The 23,176-nt window shown below is 42.0% G+C and overlaps 1 protein-coding gene across 1 annotated transcript in view; it reads left to right on the top strand.

Annotated features, from left to right (window-relative positions):
• trappc9 (trafficking protein particle complex subunit 9) overlaps nt 1-23,176 on the top strand; it is a 339,169-nt gene that overhangs the window by 209,664 nt on the left and 106,329 nt on the right. Inside the window, exon 20 of the mRNA XM_034094424.1 lies at nt 23,000-23,153. Within this exon, the coding sequence (XP_033950315.1) occupies nt 23,000-23,153 (154 nt within the window). The remainder of the gene's footprint in view (nt 1-22,999; nt 23,154-23,176) is intronic.

Here is a 23,176-nt window from a genome sequence, read left to right as displayed (position 1 = left end):
TGACGTCATAATTCCTAATATCGGACCGATAATTATCGTGCACCACTAGTATTTAGTAGTGCAAAAGCATCATTGCACGTTATTTATCGAACATTATGAATAATAATAATGTTAACACTTTATATTAAGGTACACACATTCACCATCAACTACTTGTTAATTAACATGCATATTAGCAGTATATTGGCGCTTTATTAATCAGTATAAAACACTTATTAATGCCTTATTCTACATGACCATATTCTACAAGTAATAGGCCCATATTGAGCATATTGATACCAAAACTCATCTACAACAACTTCCTTCCTTACAATAAATAAGCACTAATTAGAGGGTTATTGCGGAAAAACAGTCATCTAATGGCCTAGTACTTATTATAGTGTTTTATAATGACTAATAAAGAGCCAATATGCATGTTAATTAACAACTACAATATCTGCATATGAATTGCATGTTAATTACAGAGGAGGCAGAGGACACTCCTTCACCCCCAGCTTTTGCAACAGGCTGATCATTTCCTTCGACACAGACCCAGGTCACATGGGGTGTCAAACTCAATCTCATCGCGGGCGACATCAGCATTATGCTTACACTCAAAGGGCCGGTTGTAACTATATATACAGTACCAGTCCAAAGTTTGGACACACCTTCTCGTTTATTTTAATTATTTTACACATTGTAGATTAATGCTAAAGACATCCGAACTATAAAATAACACATATGGAATTATCTAGTGAATTTTTTTTTTTTTAAATCCAGAACATGATTTATATTTTAGATTCTTCGAATTAACCCCCTTCTGCCTCGATGACGGCTTTGCACACCCTTGGCTTCTCTATATAAATGTATACATATATAACTATATCATATATATTATGTAAGGGAAGCTTCTGCAGCAATGGAGAGTCAGGACTCAGAGAGACACGAGGAGAGTTGGAGCTTTGATGTCAAACAATGATAGTTTATTGCAAGGATACGGCCGGAGAATTCACATCACAAGTCACAGCAGCCAAAGGTTCTGACTGCACGGGTGGGTTGTCATGTCAATTCTGATCAGCCTATCTATCGATAGACCTTTTAACTAGTTTACAGAGAGTTAATGAGCATATTGGGAGAGGCGTAAACATCTGGAGACACAGGAGATGTCTCCAGATCTGTGGAGCTTAGAAAGCCAGCGTTCTCATAGTCGTAAACCCCCCTATCAGGCCATAAAACTGGCCCTTAAGTGCTGGAGCACATTCCTTAAAGGAGATAACAGAATATCGGTTGGTTATTAACGTCAACAGGCAATCAGGTTAAATATCTAGGAGTAAAGACAGAATTATTCCCTCACATATTACATAATGTATTATATTATATTGTTGGTTCTGCATTAGATTATCATCAGTTAATACGTTCATAAAGAACTACGTCTGAAAGGCAAATATTCAACAATTACACCAATTGTATAGTATATAATATTCTTCGCAAGCTCAAGCGAGTCACATAAAATGAGGTGGCGGTCCGGTTTTCAGTTTGACACCCAGTGAACACGGATGACTCAGAGCATTGTGGGTCTTACATACAAAGAGAATCAGGGCCGTGACCTCGCAGATCTCCGTCTGCAGAACCATATTGTGCTTGTCTCTCCGGCTCATCCTCTCTCCACATCAGATGGCCCTGTCATGTCGTATTTCATCCCTGTTCTGTGATGAACGAGGTGTCGGACGCAAGATGTTTTCAGGATTCTTCAACCCAGGCCTGGTGAAGCTTAGGATTCATCCGACAGTCGCAGAAATGACCCTGTCAATCATCCACACTTTTCCTCCTACAACAAAGAGGCTTTTTTAAATTGAGCTTACGTTGAGGGTTACACGAACAGAAGTAGAAACACCTTTCATACATGAGGACACATACAGCAGGTGTGTAAGTAGACTTAGGATGCAGACACCTAATAGCCCGTTTTCCGTTTCATTTTCCAGAAGGTTCGGTTTGCGTTCACACGGGCAAAACTCAAACGGACTATAAACTTTAAACACAAGTCATGTGCACGGAAATGCTGTTCACCCATTGGTCAGACATTAAGGGGGTAACAACGCAAATCCCGGCAATTTCTACCGGAGCCTCCGCCATGGAGCATCGGCACTTTCGGCAGGTTATTCTCATGCTGCTGTTAATCTGGAGATCAACAGACACTAGCGTCCCGCGCATATGATTACATAATCAGACAACGTCCCTTAAAAAACATTATAACACATATAATGAACAAAAATATAAACGCAATACTTTTGTTTTTGCTCCCGTTTTTCATGAGATGAACTCAAAGATCTAAAACATTTTCTATATACACAAAATAACAATTTCTCTCAAATATTGTTCACAAATCTGAAAAAGTCTGTGATAGTGAGCACTTCTCCTTTGCCGAGATAATCGATCCCACCTCACAGGTGTGGCATATCAAGATGCTGATTAAACAGCAGGATTATTGCACAGGTGTGCCTTAGGCTGGCCACCATAAAAGGCCACTCTGAAACATGCAGTTTTGCTTTATTGGGGGGTCTGGGGGGGTCCGAAGACCAGTCAGTATCTGGTGTGTATCTTCAAGACACTGGTACTTGCGTACCATGCTGCGAATGGATCTGGCCCTTCCTACATCCAGGACATGGTTAAACTGTTACTAGATGTCATATGAGTGGAACATGAGGACAGCAGCAGGAAGATGTTTCCATCGAGTGGTTCAGGAAAGCAGGATTGTATCTGCTCCTCTGATGGCTGATCTTAACTAGATATACAGTATTTGTATAGACTTAAAAATCTTCTTTTATGCACAGCTGAGGATAAGTAAGGCTACAAGTGTTTGAGCAATGATGGACATCACTACTAACTAATTAAGACACAATAATGACAATTCAAAACGATTCTTCCGATTTATTGTTTGTAAAGTACATCATGAAACTAATTGACCTAACATGTGCATGCCACCACCTCTCGTATTGGAGTCTGTATGTGATGATGCGCTTGTTTAGTTGTTTTAGAGGAATTTGGCTTCATATTATCAGCTATAATTCATTTGACGGAGCAATACATTGTTAGTTTAATGTCTTATCAATGACGGATAATCGATCGGCTTTCATATACTGTACACCAGGTGATAACTTCCATTCAGTGCACGCTTCGATAGAAACCCAGAGATCTCCCTGGTTGTGTTTGAGCAGTAAGTTTGTGGAGTGTTTTAGTCTCTCTCTGTGAACGGGGTGAGCGGCTTTCATCTTCTCATATCATTCACGGACATGTCTTTTTACAAGGTCTTTATCTCCTTGATGGTGTTGTTTAATGGCGAATGAAAAAGAGTGAAGCACCTCAGAATGGACACTTTGATGTTTGGGAGCCCGACATGGTTCCAAAAGACGGACGTGACTCCGTACTTTCATTTTTTTTCCTCTCCCATATTTACTTTGAACAGAGAACAGAGAGAAGAGGACACGTAGAGGTTGTGTACCTTTCTTAGGTCTTCCGCATTTTCCTGGCAAAGCATTTTTGAGGGTGAATTCACAGTATCCAGGCTTATATTTAGAGGTTTGCTTTTGTGAGTATATTCATGGGTTTATAGTTATATTAGCGGTTAGTCTTTGGTTAATTATTAAAAAATGTCTCCGCAGAAAGGGTGGATTTGTTATGATAACTCATGCTGGCACAAGTAAGTTGGGTAATTGGGCCAAAAAATAAGAAAAAAGACTCGACACCCATTTGCGTTCCAGTTAAAGTCTCCTTCCTGTCTTACGAACAAACCAAATGATGTCCTGTACCTTAGCCTTAAATTCAATGGGCAAACGAGCATTGCTTACAGCACTTAGCATGCTAGATAGCTAATTAGCTTCTCAGCCAGGGGCGGACTGGGACTAAAAATCAGCCCGGGACTCTCCTGCTGACTCTCGACCAGCCCACCTCGGAACCGCAAGTAAATTCCGCTAGTAAATTGTCAACAGGGGGGGTGCTAGTGACTTATCCGACCGGGCCACATCGTCCAACCGGCCCACTTAAGGTACCGGCCCATCTTGATTCACCCCGAACGTCCCGATGGCCAGTCCGCCACTGTTCTCACCTATAGAGCACATTAATTAGCATGTGTACTTATCTCCAGAAGAGTACACAAAAAAACAGCAGAATCCTTAAAGCTTTAAGTTTTCTTTGAACATTGGACGCTATAAAGCAACTTGTCGATCACAGTAACACATATGCAGTTTTATCGTCTATTTTCCTCCAAAATGATCATCATGCTGTATTAAAAAAGACGTGTGACAAGCAAATTAAACCATAATAGTGTCAGCAAAATGTGTACTGTGGCAAAACATCAAGTGATAACCAGGGTCATGTTTTTCATAGACTTCTATAAAATCCCTGCAGGTATTTTTAGTTTTTTTCCTTAAAATACTTATACAGGTTTAAGGAACTTCAACAGACAGGCAGTGATTACCAGTGGATTGATCAGTATCTTTCCTCTTAAACCTCCCAACTATCTGTTATAATGAAGAATGGAAATAAACAGATATTTGAGGAATGGAGAATTGAACATTCAATCATCAGTATGCTCACCATGCTAACGCCCCGTCCACACACAGGCATGAAAACAATCTTGACAAATCTTGACGCTGGGCGTGTCTGAAGCTTGGCGATTTTTTGCGACCAACAACCAATCACATGAATGTCCCGCCCCCGACATACAAAGCAATAGCAATGTTAAAATGAAGTAAACTGGATATGAACTCCCCAAACAGGCGAAAACCTACCAGTTCCACCCACTGTCTCTGCCCCCTCCCTCCATGCCTGGCTCCTCCGGTTTGTATCCCGTTAATAGTTCTGGTCGTAAAGAACCGGTTGATTTGCTACCGTAATTTGTCGTTTGGAATATCAGGAAATTAATAATAATTTAATAATGAGCTTGTTACGATGACACGGAGCGGATTCAAGTATTGGTTATTAATATCAATCGGAGGAATAAAAAACGTTGTCTGAGATGTCAGGATGGAAAGTCAGTTCCATAAAATAAGTTCTTAAGCTTCGTAAGAACGTGGGTTTGATAGTGAGTCAGTGAAGTCCGTTAGTGTGTGATTATTTTGTACGATATATGTTTGATGAAAGTGTTTGAAAAGTATCTCATTAACTAGCAAAGGCCCTGGGGCACCTGTCTTTAAATGTTAGCTGTACATATAACCAGTAGGGAACGATTTGTGGTCTCCTCCTGATGATGATACGTCTCAGCATTTTTTTGTATTTTCATTTCAATCTGTTGCCGAGGTCAGGGTCTTTGTTTGAAAACTGGTTCATGTTGGACCGCCAGCGCAAAAGTCTAGAGTTATACCTTAAATAATTTAAAGGGGACCTATCATGCAAAATGCACTTTTTGATGTCTTCTCTACATGAATGTGTCCCCGGTGCGTCAGGGAACTCACGCAGCGTCAGGAAATAAAACCCTCTCTCTTTCCCTCCGTACCCAAATCTCTAAAAACGGGGAACAACGGAGCTGATCCAGATTTGCGTCCGATATGACGTAACATCTGAAATGTGGACCCACGGGCCAATCAGAAACGTTGCTATCAGAAACAATGCCAGACTGTTTTGGACGTAATATGGTCGGTGTTTACATTAGCATCGCTAACACTCAGAGCTAACCTGCACTGGAGAGCATGTGTGTGAAGAAGCAGGAAGTAGAAAGGAACTCAGCTTGTGGTATAACCGGCAAGAGAGAAAGCCTTTGAGCTCCAGACTGTTTCAGATCCTTGATAATCCATGATATGGCGTTTCATCACGGCAGCATTTAGTTTAGACGGTAGCTGCCGGGTCCCGCATGAGCTCAGACCCCTCCTCTTTAAAGCTTTATTCCCCAAATCAGCACTTTGGAAACAGGAAGTGAAACAGAGGAACATGAGGCGTGGCTAGAATGATCTGTTTGGTATTTTGAGCAAAACACTTCATAGACATGTTTTTAATATATCTGAGACGTCTGCTATTGCCTACAAATAGCATGATAGGTGCTCTTTAAGTAAAAGGATCTTAAACCAGACACACGGAAAGGTACAACATAAGTAAAAAGATTAAGACCTATAAAATAAATAAAACAATATAAAGGTGGGTACATAATAAAGACTAAAATAACATTTAGAGTGGGGGGTTGCTCATAAAAAGCTAAAAAGACGTGTCGTTTAAAAATGTTGGCCTCATTAAGCATGAGATTCATTGGTAGTGATGCTCCCTAAAGTCATGTCTTCTCGAGCAGCAGGTTGCTCTCAGCTCATCTTGAGCTGCAGCAACACAACAGCTGAGACCTCAACTATCCATTCAGGGAGGGGGTGGGGGGTCTTACATCTCATCATGGCATCAATCCAGAGGCTCTTACCAGTTTCCACTGCCGTCCGCCATTATCACTGCGGATCACACTCAGTAAAGCCCCCTGTCGTAGAGCGGGGGGTTCTTTCTCATTCCTGTCCCTCTCTCTCTCTCTCTCTCTCTCTCTCTCCGCCAATTCCTTTTGGCTCTGGATCGGTGCGCGCCAGGGCGACACGCCTCATTGCACGAGCTTTTCAAACAAAGCTAGTTTCCATGGTGACCACCTTTCCCCTTCTGGTGCTACTTTTTATGGCAGCCGAGCACATAATGCATCTGCAGTCATGTGTCCGCACACTGTACCAGACTAGTGTCAGTACGATGTTAGAAAAGTATCACTGGTCCCCGGCTTGAGCTTCAATCTCAGGATCCATGTATTTATGATCCTCTCCAGAAGGGAAGGAGTCATCGCACACAGAGCATTTGGTACAACTAGTTCCTGAACAGTGTCCTTCACATGCTCCTACTACTACTACTACTACTACTACTACTAGTACAATTACTACTACTAGTACTAGTACTACTACTAGTACTACTACTACTACTACCACTACTACTACCACTACCACTAGTACTAGTACTAGTACTACCACTACTACCAGTAGTACCACTACTACTACCACTACTACCAGTACTACTACTAGTACAATTACTACTACTACTACTACTACTACCACTACTACCAGTACTACTACTAGTACAATTACTACTACTACTACTACTACCAGTACTACTACTACTAGTACAATTATTACTACTACTACTACTACTACTACCACTACTACCAGTACTACTACTAGTACAATTATTACTACTACTACTACTACTACTACTACCACTACTACCAGTACTACTACTACTAGTACAATTACTACTACTACTACTACCACTACTACCACCACTACTACTACTACTACTGTTAGAAAAATATCCCTGGTCCCCGGCTTGAGCTTCAGCCTCAGGATCCGTGTGTCTGTGATCCTCTCCAGAATGGAAGGAGTCATCACATACAGAGCATCAGCTAGTTCCTGAGCAGTGTCCTTCACACGCTGATATCCCAGAGAGGGAGTCACACAGTCACAAGATGGAGGAACAGAAAGCAGTATTCAATGTTTACTTCAGATCAGCTCCTCGTCAGAAATGAGCATGCTTGATGTCTCTCTCCATAGAGGCTGAGTCATCATGTTCATCACGTAGCTATCATCTGCCTCAAACAGTCCTGATGCTCTTCCAGGTCATCAGACATCCTGTCATGTTCACAGCTACAGTTGGGATACCTTTGTTGTTATCATGTTGGAAGAGGACATTCAGTATTTTCCCAACAGTCAGTATTAAACGTATTTGTATTTGTTGTATTCACATCCTGCATATCAAACGGGCCTTTCTTAAACTCGAAGTGTGCATGCTCATCACATGAGCAGTCTAATGAAAACACACACATGTATCCCCGCCGAGGATTGACCGCGGGAGCAATGTTTCCTGACAGAGATGAGAGCTGACTGCTGAGATGTACATTTACTGTTTCTCGACCTCTCCACGGGATTCTTCTTCACACCACTGCATTTTGTTCTTAACATCTGCAGGGGGCGTTTTAGCCCTTCTCGCTGTCTGGAGACGGGTTAGTGAAGGTGCTGGAACGTCAAGACCTTGTTTCCACTCACATGTCACAGTGCTGTTCAGCTAGAACGCTGTATGGCTGCCTTTCATTTGATCTGCAACTGTCTCCACCGAATCCATATATTCGTATGATAGATGACAACATGTGTCCCCTCTTCTTCACGTCTCTTCTACGTCAACATGTGTCCCCTCTTCTTCATGTCTCTTCTACATCAACATGTGTCCCCTCTTCTTCATGTCTCTTCCTACATCAACATGTGTCCCCTCTTCTTCATGTCTCTTCTACATCAACATGTGTCTCCTCTTCTTCATGTCTCTTCTACATCAACATGTGTCCCCTCTTCTTCATGTCTCTTCTACATGTGTCCCCTCTTCTTCATGTCTCTTCTACATCAACATGTGTCCCCTCTTCTCCATGTCTCTTCTACATCAACATGTGTCCCCTCTTCTTCATGTCTCTTCTACATGTGTCCCCTCTTCTTCATGTCTCTTCTACATCAACATGTGTCCCCTCTTCTTCATGTCTCTTCTACATCAACATGTGTCCCCTCTTCTTCATGTCTCTTCTGCATCAACATGTGTCCCCTCTTCTTCATGTCTCTTCTACATCAACATGTGTCCCCTCTTCTTCATGTCTCTTCTACATCAACATGTGTCCCCTCTTCTTCATGTCTCTTCTACATCAACATGTGTCCCCTCTTCTTCATGTCTCTTCTACATCAACATGTGTCCCCTCTTCTTCATGTCTCTTCTACATCAACACGTGTCCCCTCTTCTTCATGTCTCTTCTACATCAACATGTGTCCCCTCTTCTTCATGTCTCTTCTACATCAACATGTGTCCCCTCTTCTTCATGTCTCTTCTACATCAACATGTGTCCCCTCTTCTTCATGTCTCTTCTACATCAACATGTGTCCCCTCTTCTTCATGTCTCTTCTACATCAACATGTGTCCCCTCTTCTTCATGTCTCTTCTACATCAACATGTGTCCCCTCTTCTTCATGTCTCTTCTACATCAACATGTGTCCCCTCTTCTTCATGTCTCTTCTACATCAACATGTGTCCCCTCTTCTTCATGTCTCTTCTACATCAACATGTGTCCCCTCTTCTTCATGTCTCTTCTACATCAACATGTGTCCCCTCTTCTTCATGTCTCTTCTACATCAACATGTGTCCCCTCTTCTTCATGTCTCTTCTACATCAACATGTGTCCCCTCTTCTTCATGTCTCTTCTACATCAACATGTGTCCCCTCTTCTTCATGTCTCTTCTACATCAACATGTGTCCCCTCTTCTTCATGTCTCTTCTACATCAACATGTGTCCCCTCTTCTTCATGTCTCTTCTACATCAACATGTGTCCCCTCTTCTTCATGTCTCTTCGTATGATAGATGAAGCAAATGTATATATATATATATGACTCTCCCTCCTTCGGTCACCTGTAGCTTTATCGAGGTTATTGTTAAGCCCTGCGCTGTCATTGGAGTATCCACTTCACTTAAAGCAATGTGTTATTATTTACTACAGGTTTCCTACGGTCATTACAAACCTGGAGACGTCATGGAAATTCAAAATGCTAATTCCAGGCCCTGGAAAAGTTATAGAAAACAATATGTTTCCCAAAGTGTTGGAAAAGTCATGGAAATGTAACTAAAGCTGCATCAAATATAATTTATATTTTATCTAATCGCTGAAATAGTAATACTATAATGATGATAAATACTGTATCGTATAGTAATGAAACATAAAATGGCGTTTAACTGACGAGGTGTTTTTGCTGCTGAGAGATTTTAGTAGGAGCTAGTAAGCATATTTGATTTATTCTAGACGGGCACAACATGTTTCATATGCAGACCTTACTTTCCTGTTCCATGTTAAAAGAATCCATTTCCTGTGGTACCGCTGAGAAAGAGTAATTATTTTGGTCATGGGAAATTAGGTACAGGTCATGGAGAAGTCATTGAAAAGCATTGGTGAACAAGGGTATGAACCCAGGTACTACAATGTTGAAATCCAGCAGGGGACTTTTGTTGCACGTCATTCTCTTCTCTGCCCTCGATGCTTTGCCTTTCGCTACTGTGCGGTCTATTAATGGCAACCTGCCCCCCAAAGAGCTCCTGGGTTCAAGCAGCAAGGAGCCAAAAATAGCTCCCTGCATAACAACCTTTTACTGGTCTACAAATCCTCGATTTTAATGACAGCCAGTCCATCGGATGATTGTCCTTGCAGAAGCATTCTCCAGTACCTATCCGCATACAGTAATTGGCAGCAAGGATTCGATTTATTTTGCTGCAGCTCATAGTGAGCGAGACGCGGATGGATGCCTCTGCAGCCGCTGCTCACAAAGGGTTACACACAGTCAGCCGCAGTCTAAAAATAGACTGTTGCTCTGCCTGCCTCTGCCTCTATGGATCTCCGCCCTTAAGCTTTTGCACGTGAGGTAAAAATAACCCACCATGAAAACACACACACACACACACACACACACACACACACACACACACACACACACACACACACACACACACACACACACACACACACACACACACACACACACACACACACACACACACACGCTCGGTGCATTCTTCACTCTCAGCCTCTCCCTCGTGACACAACACAATCACAGGCTGTTAAAAAATATGCACAAAGGCTCTGATGAAACGTTGCTCGCACATGATTCGCTGGGCACATTTCTAACGGCATGCCGACAGTCACACGCTACCCGCCTTTCACACACATGAAACAACAAGACGCTTCAAATATCCCTCAGTGTGACAAGTAAAATATATGTTTGTGCAATAAGAATACCTTGTCCAACAGGCGAAATTGACATGGTTACAGCCAAAGAAAAGAGCCAGCACTAGCAGCATGAAATTACACAAATGCAGGTGGACAAATATATCTAACCGTATATTTGCAACACTGCAGAAAAAAAAGCTATATCCGCATCTTACATCTGTTATTAAATGCCACTGGTTGCGTTCAAAGAGCTCCAGGTTGCCGTGATTCCCGGCTCTCCATTGGTCGGTTGAAAGCCGCCCTGTGAGCTTTGATGTGATTATCATGTGCTTTTGGTCTGAGGCAACACAGCATTTAATTAGGAAGGGGTCATTTCTCTGTGACCGGCGCATCCCATGCCGCTGTTATTACTGCCATTAACAAAGCTTCAGTTCCAGCTTATTGCAGGGTGGCAGTGATTAGCGATAACGTGTCAGACGCCACACGCCGTGCACAGGAGGACATGTAGTGATACGTGTGCGGTTTGCTCTCATATGGCCGGAACATAACAAACATGTGTAGATTTGAGTCACCTCTGCTTTGCACCCAAATATATGATTACATGCCTAAAGCTCATTGCACAAATAATTACCGGACTTTTCGGACTATAAAGCGCACCGGCATATGAGCCGCAGCAGCTAAATTGTCCGTCTGTCTCGCTCTCGTTCTGTCTCTCGGTTCCACTTTTACTTTGGCGCGCTACCTGTCTCACTCGTTTCCGGCCTCCAGCTTTTCCTGCTGGAGCCTGCAGCTTAAAGGTGGCGGGCGCGGACCGGTCATAGAGCCCATAGTGTTAAGGTGGTTAATTTGACCTGTAAAATCCATAGATTTAGGAGGTCCCCTAGTGGCCGTTAGCTGCACAAAGAAAATGGGGAAAAAAGTCGCGGTTTATAGTCCGAAAAGTACGGTACTTCTCTGTATTGTTTTTTGCAATGTCTGCCAAGGGTTGAAGAAATACTTTTATGTATTAATGTATTTGTTCATTCCACACATGGCAGTTATTTTAAAACAAAACATGTACACTTATTGATCGCGCAAATGAATGAAATAACCATTCAAAAGTAAAATAAAAGCAATATTCTTTCAGTCGCTTACAAATAGTGAAACGTAACACCAGAACACTTCATACTTTCTTTTTACATTTTCTTAAATCCTTCGGTAAATAATTCCACTTCTTTACGCCAAGAGACACACATCTGCTTTAAAGTAGAACTGATGCTTAACATTTCATTTCCTTTTCCTATTCGGTTTGTTTCTTTATGAATAACTAAAGCCGTCTGTCATTCTATTACATCTTTAAATTTGAACAGCCTTGACTCAATACATAGTTTTGTTAATTAATTAAATGTTTTAAATTACTCTTCTTTTCATGGGGAAGACATGTGTGATGGTAATTGCATGTGTTCAGAAGCTCTTGAAGAAGGGTCAGGGGCTTAAATAATAATCTTTTCTGGACATTCCCACTTTAAATTGATTTATATTTCAGTGGAATTACAGATTTGTGGTGTTTTCGTATTTTTCGACCTACAAAGTAGAGGTTTGATGGCCCTTTAAAAACGGGATTATCTGTCCCTGATTTACTGAGTGAGCAAAGAAGTTGCACCATTGACTTTTCCCATTGTTCTTTCCAAATGAATAGACACACACAGTCCTCAATGAAGTCCTCAGGAGGCTTTTACTGTGAGCCGTGGACAGTCCTGAATCCGGTTCTCAAGAGGCTTTAAAATCAGTTCCACTCATTGGCTTTACATCTACTGCATGCTCCAAAGGGAATATGTAATGCGTCATATGATATACTACCTCAGTACACATATTACCAGCACAAAAAAAGGCTTTTGAACTTTTATTATTCAGGTGTTCACATTATAGATACCAGTAACCATCAGTTGAAGCATTTTCATTTAGCACATTAGCCAATCACAGTCCAACAATATATGACCTTATCATGTTGCTCCAAAGGCCACTAACAAACAACTAATTGCAATTGTAACTTAACTTTATCCTACTGCAATAATGATGACAACTTGGACATGTTTGATTGTTACACGATATCATAATCAGTACATAAAACAATTAGGTAGGATCCATAAATGATAGTCTTATTATTTGTGTTTTCACAAGCACCTTTCTCTGCCTTTCTGCTGCTCTCATAAAGTCAGGCCCATTGTGAGTCATCCAAATACCAAATGGATGCAGGCTAGAAAACAAACAAAATATGTTTTGCACCTGACAAAAATGCTACTTGGCAAGTATAAAGCCCGGCAGCCTGACAGTCTGTATGCATGGAGACACATACCTATTTCTGAAAGTTTGGCCTTCATCTGTGCAGAGAGGCAGAGGAAGGTGCTTGTGAAAACACAAAGAATAAGACGTTATCATTTATGGATCCTACCTAATTGTTTGATGTCCTGATTATGAAGTCCTGTAGCAATCAAACACGTCCAATTTCAATGTCAAAGTCAACTTTAATGTCAATTTTTCGGTGTGTGTGTACAGACGGGGAGATCGAAATAACATTTCCAACAATCCCGAATACAAATATACAAATATGTATACATCAGGGTTTCCGCTAGGATTTTTTCTCGCTGGTCAAATGTCCGGGCAGAATTTATTTTACCGGACACATTTGAAACTTACCGGTCATATTTCAATAATAAGAGTTGTGTAGCAGAGTTTCCGTTAGCAGGTAATCACCGGACTATGAGCAGATATGCTTCAGTTTAAAACTCAGTTCACGGGGCTCATTTTTATATTGCTTCAGTTTATAATCGTAACAGATCGAAAAATTCAGATTCATTTTTCAATAAATGATTCCACAAACAACAAACAACATAATTATTACATTCAAACAAACTACTTGTAGTAGATAACGTACATTATTCAGAAGTTTACATCAACTTTGAATAATAACACGGGAGAAACGGATCCTCTCTGTTCCCCTCTCTCTCTCTCTCTCTCTCTCTCTCTCTCTCTCTCTCTCTCTCTCTCTCTCTCTCTCTCTCTCTCTCTCCTGACAGCCCGTCAGTTTCTCATGCAGCTCCTGCAGCTCGCTAAACAGAGGGCGGGGCTTCAGGTGATCATGCAGAGCTGCGTGTCTCGGTCAGACTCAGCAGCTGATCTGATCTCTCTCTCGCGTCCGGTTACACTTCACTCGCGTTCATGTCCATATCGATCAGATCCAGCTCTCCTGATCGGCCTTTATAGAGAGCACCGATCAAACTATTAAGAGTGAATATCGGCCGATAATGACCGGCGGCCGATCGATCGGAGCCTCCCTAATTATTACCAGACATTTTGACTGGCAGGTTTTGAATTTACCGGTTTTTAATACATTTTACCAGCTAAAAACCGTTAATTACCGGCTAACGGAAACCCTGGTATACATATGTATATCCTCCATACAATCAACAGACACATTTACGCATATGCACACATTAAGATAAAACACAACAATCAATATATACAAAATAAGACAATTTGTCGTCATTATTGCAGTCGGTTAAAGTTAATTTGCAATTGCAATTAGTTGTTTGTAACATGACAAGGTTTAAAAGTTATATTTTGTTTGACTGTGATTGGCTAAAGTGCGAAATGAAAATGCTTCAACTGATGGTTAATGTATCTATAATGTCTTAGTCGGGTTTATTTGAACGCTAACTCATTCACAGCTCATCCCTTTTTGAACTGATCGGAAAGGTTGTTGAAATCGCTCCATCCATCCAATCTTCTATCTAGCCCTGCCGCCTTTTCTCGGCGAGGGAAATAAAGGCCGAGCAGGCTGTTATCAGCTGAAATGCACTGGGAATAAGGGCGGCGATGTTCCACGGTGGCCCCAGATCAGCACACAGGTTGTTAATAAAAAGACCTGTAATAGGCTAGATTAGTCTCCAGATATAGCCTAATCCTTCAAACACTCTACAATCAAATCAATGGGGAAAGGAGAGTGGGTGAGCTCGGCCTCTTAATGCTCTCCTGCCTTCGTACAAAGCACTTTGAAGGTGCTTGAGATTGGTGATCGTTGATACATCAAGACGTATAAGACTAACTTTTTTATTATTTTTGCTAGCCATCTCAACAAGATAAGAACAAATAGTGTATTAGTGTTTGTTATTTGCAGTCATAAAAGTAAACCAACATTTAAGCATAACATCATATTTCGTATTTTTCTACACTAAGTTTGCAATAATTCCTATCCTAATCATATTTTACAAGAATGATGCAAGAATATCTTATTTAAAATCACCAAAGCTGAGTGTTGGCTATCAGTATCTTTTACTTGAACATGCCCACATGTATCCCTTTAGTTATAAACTTGATGAAAAGTTTATCCCCAAGAGTCATTCAACTACATTTGGGGAATTTCCTTTTGACTACCAACAACACCGTTAGTACCACTGTTATTTTACCCGGTATAGTAAGGTCATATGACCCAGACAGCATATAAAGACCATGTAAACGCAATGCAAAGACTAGCTCTGGAAATAATGAACACACCACGTTAATGTTTTCTTAGACGTAAGCGAACCGAATGCGATATCAAAAAAGTCTTCCGTTCACACAAGACCGCTCGGGAGCGCTGGAGGAGCTGTAGTACACATGCCGGGCCTGTAAGTGGCGCTGTACTTCCGCCACAAAATACACCAAAAGCAGCGAAGAAGACCCCCGAGCACGGTTGCCATGGTTACCCTTCTGTTTATGCCCCGCGGTGGATTTAGCAACATGTAGTTCATGTAGTTCTCCATGTCCACTTGTTGCTGATGGTTGTGGTAGAGGAGCTGTAGATGTTGCACTAACATCTGTAGCATGGTCGGTAGCTACTGACAGTAGCTACTGCCCATGCTACAGCAGTGAGCAGCAGAGGTGGGGAGAGGCGGGGCTATGGCTTCATCGTTATCAGGAAATGATCGTATAGGACGTACACACGGAGCCGGTTGCCCCCCTAGAGCGTTCCGGTTGCAGATCTATCCACCTTGGGACCCGTTATCGTTTGAGGAGTCCGTTTGCGTTCTCGTGTAAACAGCACCTTACATATGAATCTCTACATGTATGGGGGCATTTCACTTCAGTGTACACAGATACATGATGACAGTAGTTTATGGAATGAATACTCAAACACATATCTATAAATAGTAAAACCAGAGAAACTGATAATGCTGCGGTGGTCTTTAATTGTTTCAGGAGTTGTATTTCTAAGCCGTTCAACTCGAGAACGCATGACTGGTTTTTATATGTTGTATAAAAGTATAATAAAACATTACAAGTTATCAGCTGACAATACCAACCCCACCAAATTAATGGCTTTACCAATTACACATTTAAGATGCTTTAGTCGTTTTTACAATAACTATGACATACCAGTTTTATAACTGTGATGCTAAAGGTTTGCTTTTCTTCTGAGGAAAACATTCCTCTCCTCATTTGAAATGATAATGTGAACATGTCAGTCTGCTCTCAGTAATTACCTGTCTAAAGGAAACCAGTCTCAGGCCTGTTCTTCCCATTTAGGATCCATTTGCAGCGTTGCAAAATGGTGTGCTTAGACTTAATGTGTAATGCGCTCTTTTGAAGCAGACTGAATGAAAAGCAGGGCACATTTGAAGATGAGACTTCAGTCAGTGACATAAACCCAGTGCCACTAATCTTCAAAGGCGGGTGGTTTTATTTTGAAGAGAGAGAACAGGAGCTTTCCAGTCGTCTTTGTTTTGAAGTCTTACAGTAATTGTTATTGAATTTTTCTTCTTCTTTGTTGTAAAGGCTGTATAATTTATAATTGCATTGCCTTTACTTCTTTGATGTATGTGCGTCTCAACAAGACATCTCTGTAATTTCATTAATGATTCTTAACATAGTATGTAAGACAGGTTATGAAAGACATCATCTTAAACCATGTATTCGTCCAGTTATAGAAGGCAACATTAAAACATTGAATAGTGGAGGCGGGTCTTTCATAATTTATCTGATAGGTGATGTCTGTAAATGTCTTTTTTTGTGAGTCTGAAACCCACATTTTTGTTATTTATTTATTTTTCTTTGATATACAATTAGACAGAATAGAAGCAGTAAAGCCACATCTTTTGTACAACAACAAAAAGAAGTATGTTTTAAGGACTATGCTGTTATTTTAGTTCATATATAAAGTAACAAAAGAGATACAAACGATACAGAAGGGGGACGATTAGATCTTCTCCCAAGTTGTTGTAACTTCGATCGATACGGTTCTCACGAGGGGCGGGCACTTCCTGGCGTTTTTCTGTTGTTAATTTACAATATTCTAATGTCTGTGGTTATTTAAACATTCCCTAATATAAGTATTGCAGTATCAATAAGCGAGGGTTAAAGACTGTAGGTGCACCTCACTGCGGTTAAATGGATTCCTTGCGTCCCTCACTTGCGTCGTTTCCCTACGTTTAGTCCCTCCCACCAGGGAAGCGTGGAGAGACGCAAGGAAACCACGAGAAGCAAGGACATTAGTTTTAAGAGCAATAGAGAACCGCAGTGACGCGTCCTAAAACCCGGAAGTAAGTTAGCATTTTTACCACGTCCGTTTGTGATGATCGTCTGACAGCAGCCAGATCAGTGTATGCGCTGCATCGTCCAATCAGTGAGCGATACACAGTAAGGGGGCGGGGCGAGTGTCTGAGGATTTCACCGGAGGATGGTCTGGTAGTTCCTCGATTATCGCTCCTCCGTTATCGATCCTCGGTCCTCCGGCAAAAATAAGGCCAAGGTAGACTCTACCGCTTTCAGCTGCCCTTTATATTAAAGGTCACCTATTATGCAAAATCTACTTCTTCATGTCTCCTCTATATCAACATGTGTCTTCTACATCAACATGTGTCCCCTCTTCTCCATGTCTCTTCTACATCAACATGTGTCCCCTCTTCTTCATGTCTCTTCTACATCAACATGTGTCCCCTCTTCTTCATGTCTCTTCTACATCAACATGTGTCCCCCTTCCTCATGTCTCTTCTCCATCAACATGTGTCCCCTCTTCTCCACGTCTCTTCTCCATCAACATGTGTCCCCTCTTCTTCATGTCTCTTCTACATCAACATGTGTCCCCTCTTCTTCATGTCTCTTCTACATCAACATGTGTCCCCTCTTCTCCACGTCTCTTCTACATCAACATGTGTCCCCTCTTCTTCATGTCTCTTCTACATCAACATGTGTCCCCTCTTCTTCATGTCTCTTCTACATCAACATGTGTCCCCTCTTCTTCATGTCTCTTCTACATCAACATGTGTCCCCTCTTCTTCATGTCTCTTCTACATCAACATGTGTCCCCTCTTCTTCATGTCTCTTCTACATCAACATGTGTCCCCTCTTCTTCATGTCTCCTCTACATCAACATGTGTCCCCTCTTCTTCATGTCTCTTCTTCATCAACATGTGTCCCCTCTTCTTCATGTCTCTTCTACATCAACATGTGTCCCCTCTTCTTCATGTCTCTTCTTCATCAACATGTGTCCCCTCTTCTTCTTGTCTCTTCTACATCAACATGTGTCCCCTCTTCTTCATGTCTCTGCTACATCAACATGTGTCCCCTCTTCTTCATGTCTCTTCTACATCAACATGTGTCCCCTCTTCTTCATGTCTCTTCTACATCAACATGTGTCCCCTCTTCTCCATGTCTCTTCTACATCAACATGTGTCCCCTCTTCTCCATGTCTCTTCTACATCAACATGTGTCCCCTCTTCTTCATGTCTCTTCTACATCAACATGTGTCCCCTCTGTGGAAAGAGACTCTGAAAGTTTCAGGAACAAAGATTCTCTCTCTTTTTGATCAATTTCTATAAAAACCTGTCTGAAAATGAGCTGATCAGATTTTGGCCACGTTATGATGTCATAACGATGTGTTGTCTTGAGTAACCATTAGCCAATCAGCAACCAAGGTAACCCCCCCCCCCCCCCCCTTATCACCTGAATCTCCTCTAGAGCTCCATTGAGTTCTTTGTAACCAAATGTCTCTCAGAGGGGCGTGGGGAGGGGCTCCTTATTTTCATCTGAAGTAAGAGACAGAGAATCAGCACTTTGGAAACAGGGCTGAAACAGAGGGGATTATGGGTAATGCTGCAATGATCTGTTTGGTGTTTCAGCCAATCAGAGACAGGCTCTGTGTATATCTGAGACCTGTAATATATTGATGAAAAACAGTATACTAGGGGACCTTAAAGATGGCCTCCTCTTGAAATGGATGACCAAGTTATTTTCCGTCACCTCAAACCCACATCTCGATAAGTGCAGTACTGAGGTGTGCTGCGCAGAAGAATGGACCCCAGTGTTATTTTGTTCCATTCTCTGAGTTTGCAGACTCTGATGGAACGCTTGGAAGTAGAGCCGATCACTCACCATGACGCCAGGGAAAGGCCAGAGACATTACTCCTCTCATGAGTGCTGCCATGTGTGGCCAATGCTTCATTGTCTGATGGTTCAATGTGTATCTCCAAGATTAGTGAGTTTTCAAAAAAAAAACTTTAAAGAGTCTCCTCAACTTGCATTGGATTATCTGCACAACACATGGTTGCATTACGAAGCAGAATAAAGCCTGACATCCCAACACTAACAATCCATAGACCTGAAGCTTTATCAACATAAATTAGTCATGTTTTTGGGCAACTTTTGGAAGTCCAACAATCCAATTTATTGTGTGCTTTTACTGCAGCTGCTCGTTGTCTGACTTTCTTTTAACTGTGTCTGTTTGTCTGATCTTTACGGCCCGTCTACACTACAGGCATCGAAAAAAATGTCAACGCTTCGCCCATTCATTTGAATGGGGTGACGTAGAAGATTTTTAAACTTCGCCGAACTGCATTGTGGGGAGCATGGCTTTGCAAGCATCACGAGCATCTATCGGCGTCAAAAGTTGAACATCAGCCAATCAAATCCCGCGTATGCAAATCTGACAGTACAAGCGCTAGCCAATCAAACCGCGTGTATGCTGGGAGAGGCTACGCAGGTCATTTCCTCATATTCAAAAAAAATGGAGCGGTAGTGAATCACCCGGTGCTGAATGATCAGTCTCTGTTCATCTACCGGGATACAAACCGGAGGAGCGAGGCATGGAGGGAGGGGCAGAGACAGTGGGTGGAACTGGTAGGTTTTCACCTGTTTGGGGAGTTTATATCCAGTTTACTTCGTTTTAACATTGCAATTGCTTTGTATGCCGGGGGCGGGAGATTCCTGATTGGTTGTTGGTCGCCTTGGGCGCGAGAAATCGCCAAGCCTCAGACACGCCCAGCTTCAAGATTTGTTGATGCCTGTAGTGTAGACGGGCCGTTAGTGCGATGCACGCAGCCTACACCGTGCTATCGGAGTTCCTGTTCTGTTCAAGAAGTTCGGCTGCTGACGAAATGAGGGTTTCGTAAGAGCGAAAGTGTAAACAATGACTTTAAAAGGGGAACTGCAGAGTTGGGTTATAATTTATTGAGATTGTCACTACAAGAAACCCACCTTCAAATTCGATTAGCAGAATTGTAAACAACACTCGAGACAAGTTTGAGGATGTGTGCTTTTATCGGGACGACAACGTTCAATGAATAAAATAAACCAACTTTGAGATAATGTCAAGACCAGATTCACATTTAACACAATTACGACCTTATTTCTAAGGACTGTTAAGTATTTATTGTGCCGTCATGGACCTCGTTTAAAGCTGAAGCAACAAGCCGTTTTAAAGCTCGTTAAAGCCACTGTCAACTACATGGTGAGCATGTAGGATGCCGCTTATATACAACCTTAACAACTAGTTAACAAGTGTTAACCGCCGTGTTTTGGTTTACTTTATACATCAAGTACATTTTGACTGTACAAGGTATTGGCTGTAGAATCAGAGCATATGCTGGAATCAGGGTTTCCGCTAGGATTTTTTCTCGCCGGTCAAATGTCCGGGCAGAATTTATTTTAACGGACTAATTTGAAACTTACCGGTCATATTTCAATAATAATAAGAGTTGTGTAGAAGAGTTTCCGTTAGCATGTTATTACCGGACTATGAGCAGATATGCTTCAGTTTAAAACTCAGTTCACGGGCTCATTTTTATATTGCTTCAGTTTATAATCGTAACAGATCGAAAAACTCAGATTCATTTTTCAATAAATGATTCCACAAACAACAAACAACATAATTATTACATTCAAACAAACTACTTGTAGTAGATAACGTACATTATTCAGAAGTTTACATCAACTTTGAATAATAACACGGGAGAAACGGATCCTCTCTGTTCCCCTCTCGCTCTCTCTCTCTCCCTCTCTCTCCCTCTCTCTCTCCCTCTCTCTCCTCCCTCCCTCCTCTCTCTCTCCCTCCCTCTCTCCCTCTCTCTCTCTCTCCTGACAGCCCGTCAGTTTCTCATGCAGCTCCTGCAGCCCGCTAAACAGAGGGCGGGGCTTCAGGTGATCATGCAGAGCTGCGTGTCTCCGTCAGACTCAGCAGCTGATCTGATCTCTCTCGCGTCTGGTTAAACTTCACTCGCGTTTATGTCCATATCGATCAGATCCAGCTCTCCTGATCGGCCTTTATAGAGAGCACCGATCAAACTATTAAGAGTGAATATCGGCCGATAATGACCGGCGGCCGATCGATCGGAGCCTCCCTAATTATTACCAGACATTTTGACCGTCAGGTTTTGAATTTACCGGTTTTTAATACATTTTACCAGCTAAAAACCGGTAATTACCGGCTAACGGAAACCCTGGCTGGAATGTGTGTTTCTGTTTTAACATCCGTATAAATACCCTAGAAAATGGTTGAGACCAAAACAGAGCAAAAAGGAATTGATATGGTCTGAATGCTAAAGTTGCTTAGAATCTGCCACTATCTCTCTATAATGGTAATATGTTTTATTGCATGTTATTTCTCTGAGGAGGTTGTGTTTCCACCTTCATTCAGAGGACTGTGGAGACATGTTCTTTCTCACATATGTATCTTCCTTTATCTCCTCATTCCCTTTGAGATATGTGCAACTATTGTCTTTGAACTCCACAGAGATTTGAAAACATAGATACCGTGCTTTTTTTTTTAAATTAGGGCTTGAATGCTGCATGGGTAGTAAGAGGCCGGCTATTGGGTCACTTTATGAGCGCCGTTGAAGTCTTGATTGGTTCAACGAAACTTCAATACTCCATGTGAGACGTCACCTCGGCGACGGACACCCTATCTCTCGTTAATAAATAACATATCTGCAACATAGAGGTGGGGGGGGGATCGGACCTGAGGGTGTTTGTTTAGACTAGATACATAATTAACATTTACCAAACCTCACAGCCTGCCTTCGATGGCATTTGCCACGGATGTAAGCAAGGGTTTTTAAGCATAGTTATTATCCAAATTACGATTGAGATCGCTTTTTAATAATCCCAGAGGGGCAATTCAGTTATTCCCTCTGGTTTTATTTTACAAATAGACACACGGGCCCAAGGGATTCAGGGTTTCGGTGCATTGATTACGTTTTTGCCCAGTCGGCACATTGGGTCTCCAGCTCCCAGTCCACACTCATATATATCGACCAATCGGGATTTAAAACGACTACCCTTCAGTTCCCAAGCCAAGCCCCGACGTGTTCTCCCTAATTAAAGATTTGAATAACTCATCATGTGTATAATAATCTCTTCACCTTTACCTCCTTGTTGTCATGTTTGTCCTGTTCCTATTTGTTTTGTTAATGAATCGTTGTCATGTAAATGAGGGCCTCACCTCAACGATTTCTCGAAAATAAGTGTAATGTTGTAATGAAGAAGAGGGGACACATGTTGATGTAGAAGAGACATGAAGAAGAGGAGACACATGTTGATGTAGAAGAGACATGAAGAAGAGGGGACACATGTTGATGTAGAAGAGACATGAAGAAGAGGGGACACATGTTGATGTAGAAGAGACATGAAGAAGAGGGGACACATGTTGATGTAGCAGAGACATGAAGAAGAGGGGACACATGTTGATGTAGAAGAGACATGAAGAAGAGGGGACACATGTTGATGTAGCAGAGACATGAAGAAGAGGGGACACATGTTGATGTAGAAGAGACATGAAGAAGAGGGGACACATGTTGATGTAGAAGAGACATGAAGAAGAGGGGACACATGTTGATGTAGAAGAGACATGAAGAAGAGGGGACACATGTTGATGTAGAAGAGGGGACACATGTTGATGAAGAAGAGACGTGAAGAAGATGTGACCGTGGTGTTTTGTTTCGCCCTATCAGAAACGTGTCTCTAAGTGATGTTCCCTTCTCTTGTTGCAGGATGGCCATCCAGGTGGACAAGTTTGACTTTGAGACTCTGCCGCAGCCGGACCAGGAGACGGCTCGCTTCACAAACCCCAAACAGCTGGAGGAGGAGCGCCAGCATGCCCAGGGCTGCCAGATCAACAGCAATCTGGGCATCTGTTGGAGCATCATATCCTTTCAGTCGCCAACGTA

This window comes from Pseudochaenichthys georgianus, chromosome 11, assembly GCF_902827115.2.
Source record: "Pseudochaenichthys georgianus chromosome 11, fPseGeo1.2, whole genome shotgun sequence".
Lineage (NCBI taxonomy): Eukaryota > Metazoa > Chordata > Actinopteri > Perciformes > Channichthyidae > Pseudochaenichthys > Pseudochaenichthys georgianus.
The sequence above is the reverse complement of the archived record's forward strand: the minus strand, read 5'-3'. Positions and strand labels throughout refer to the sequence as shown.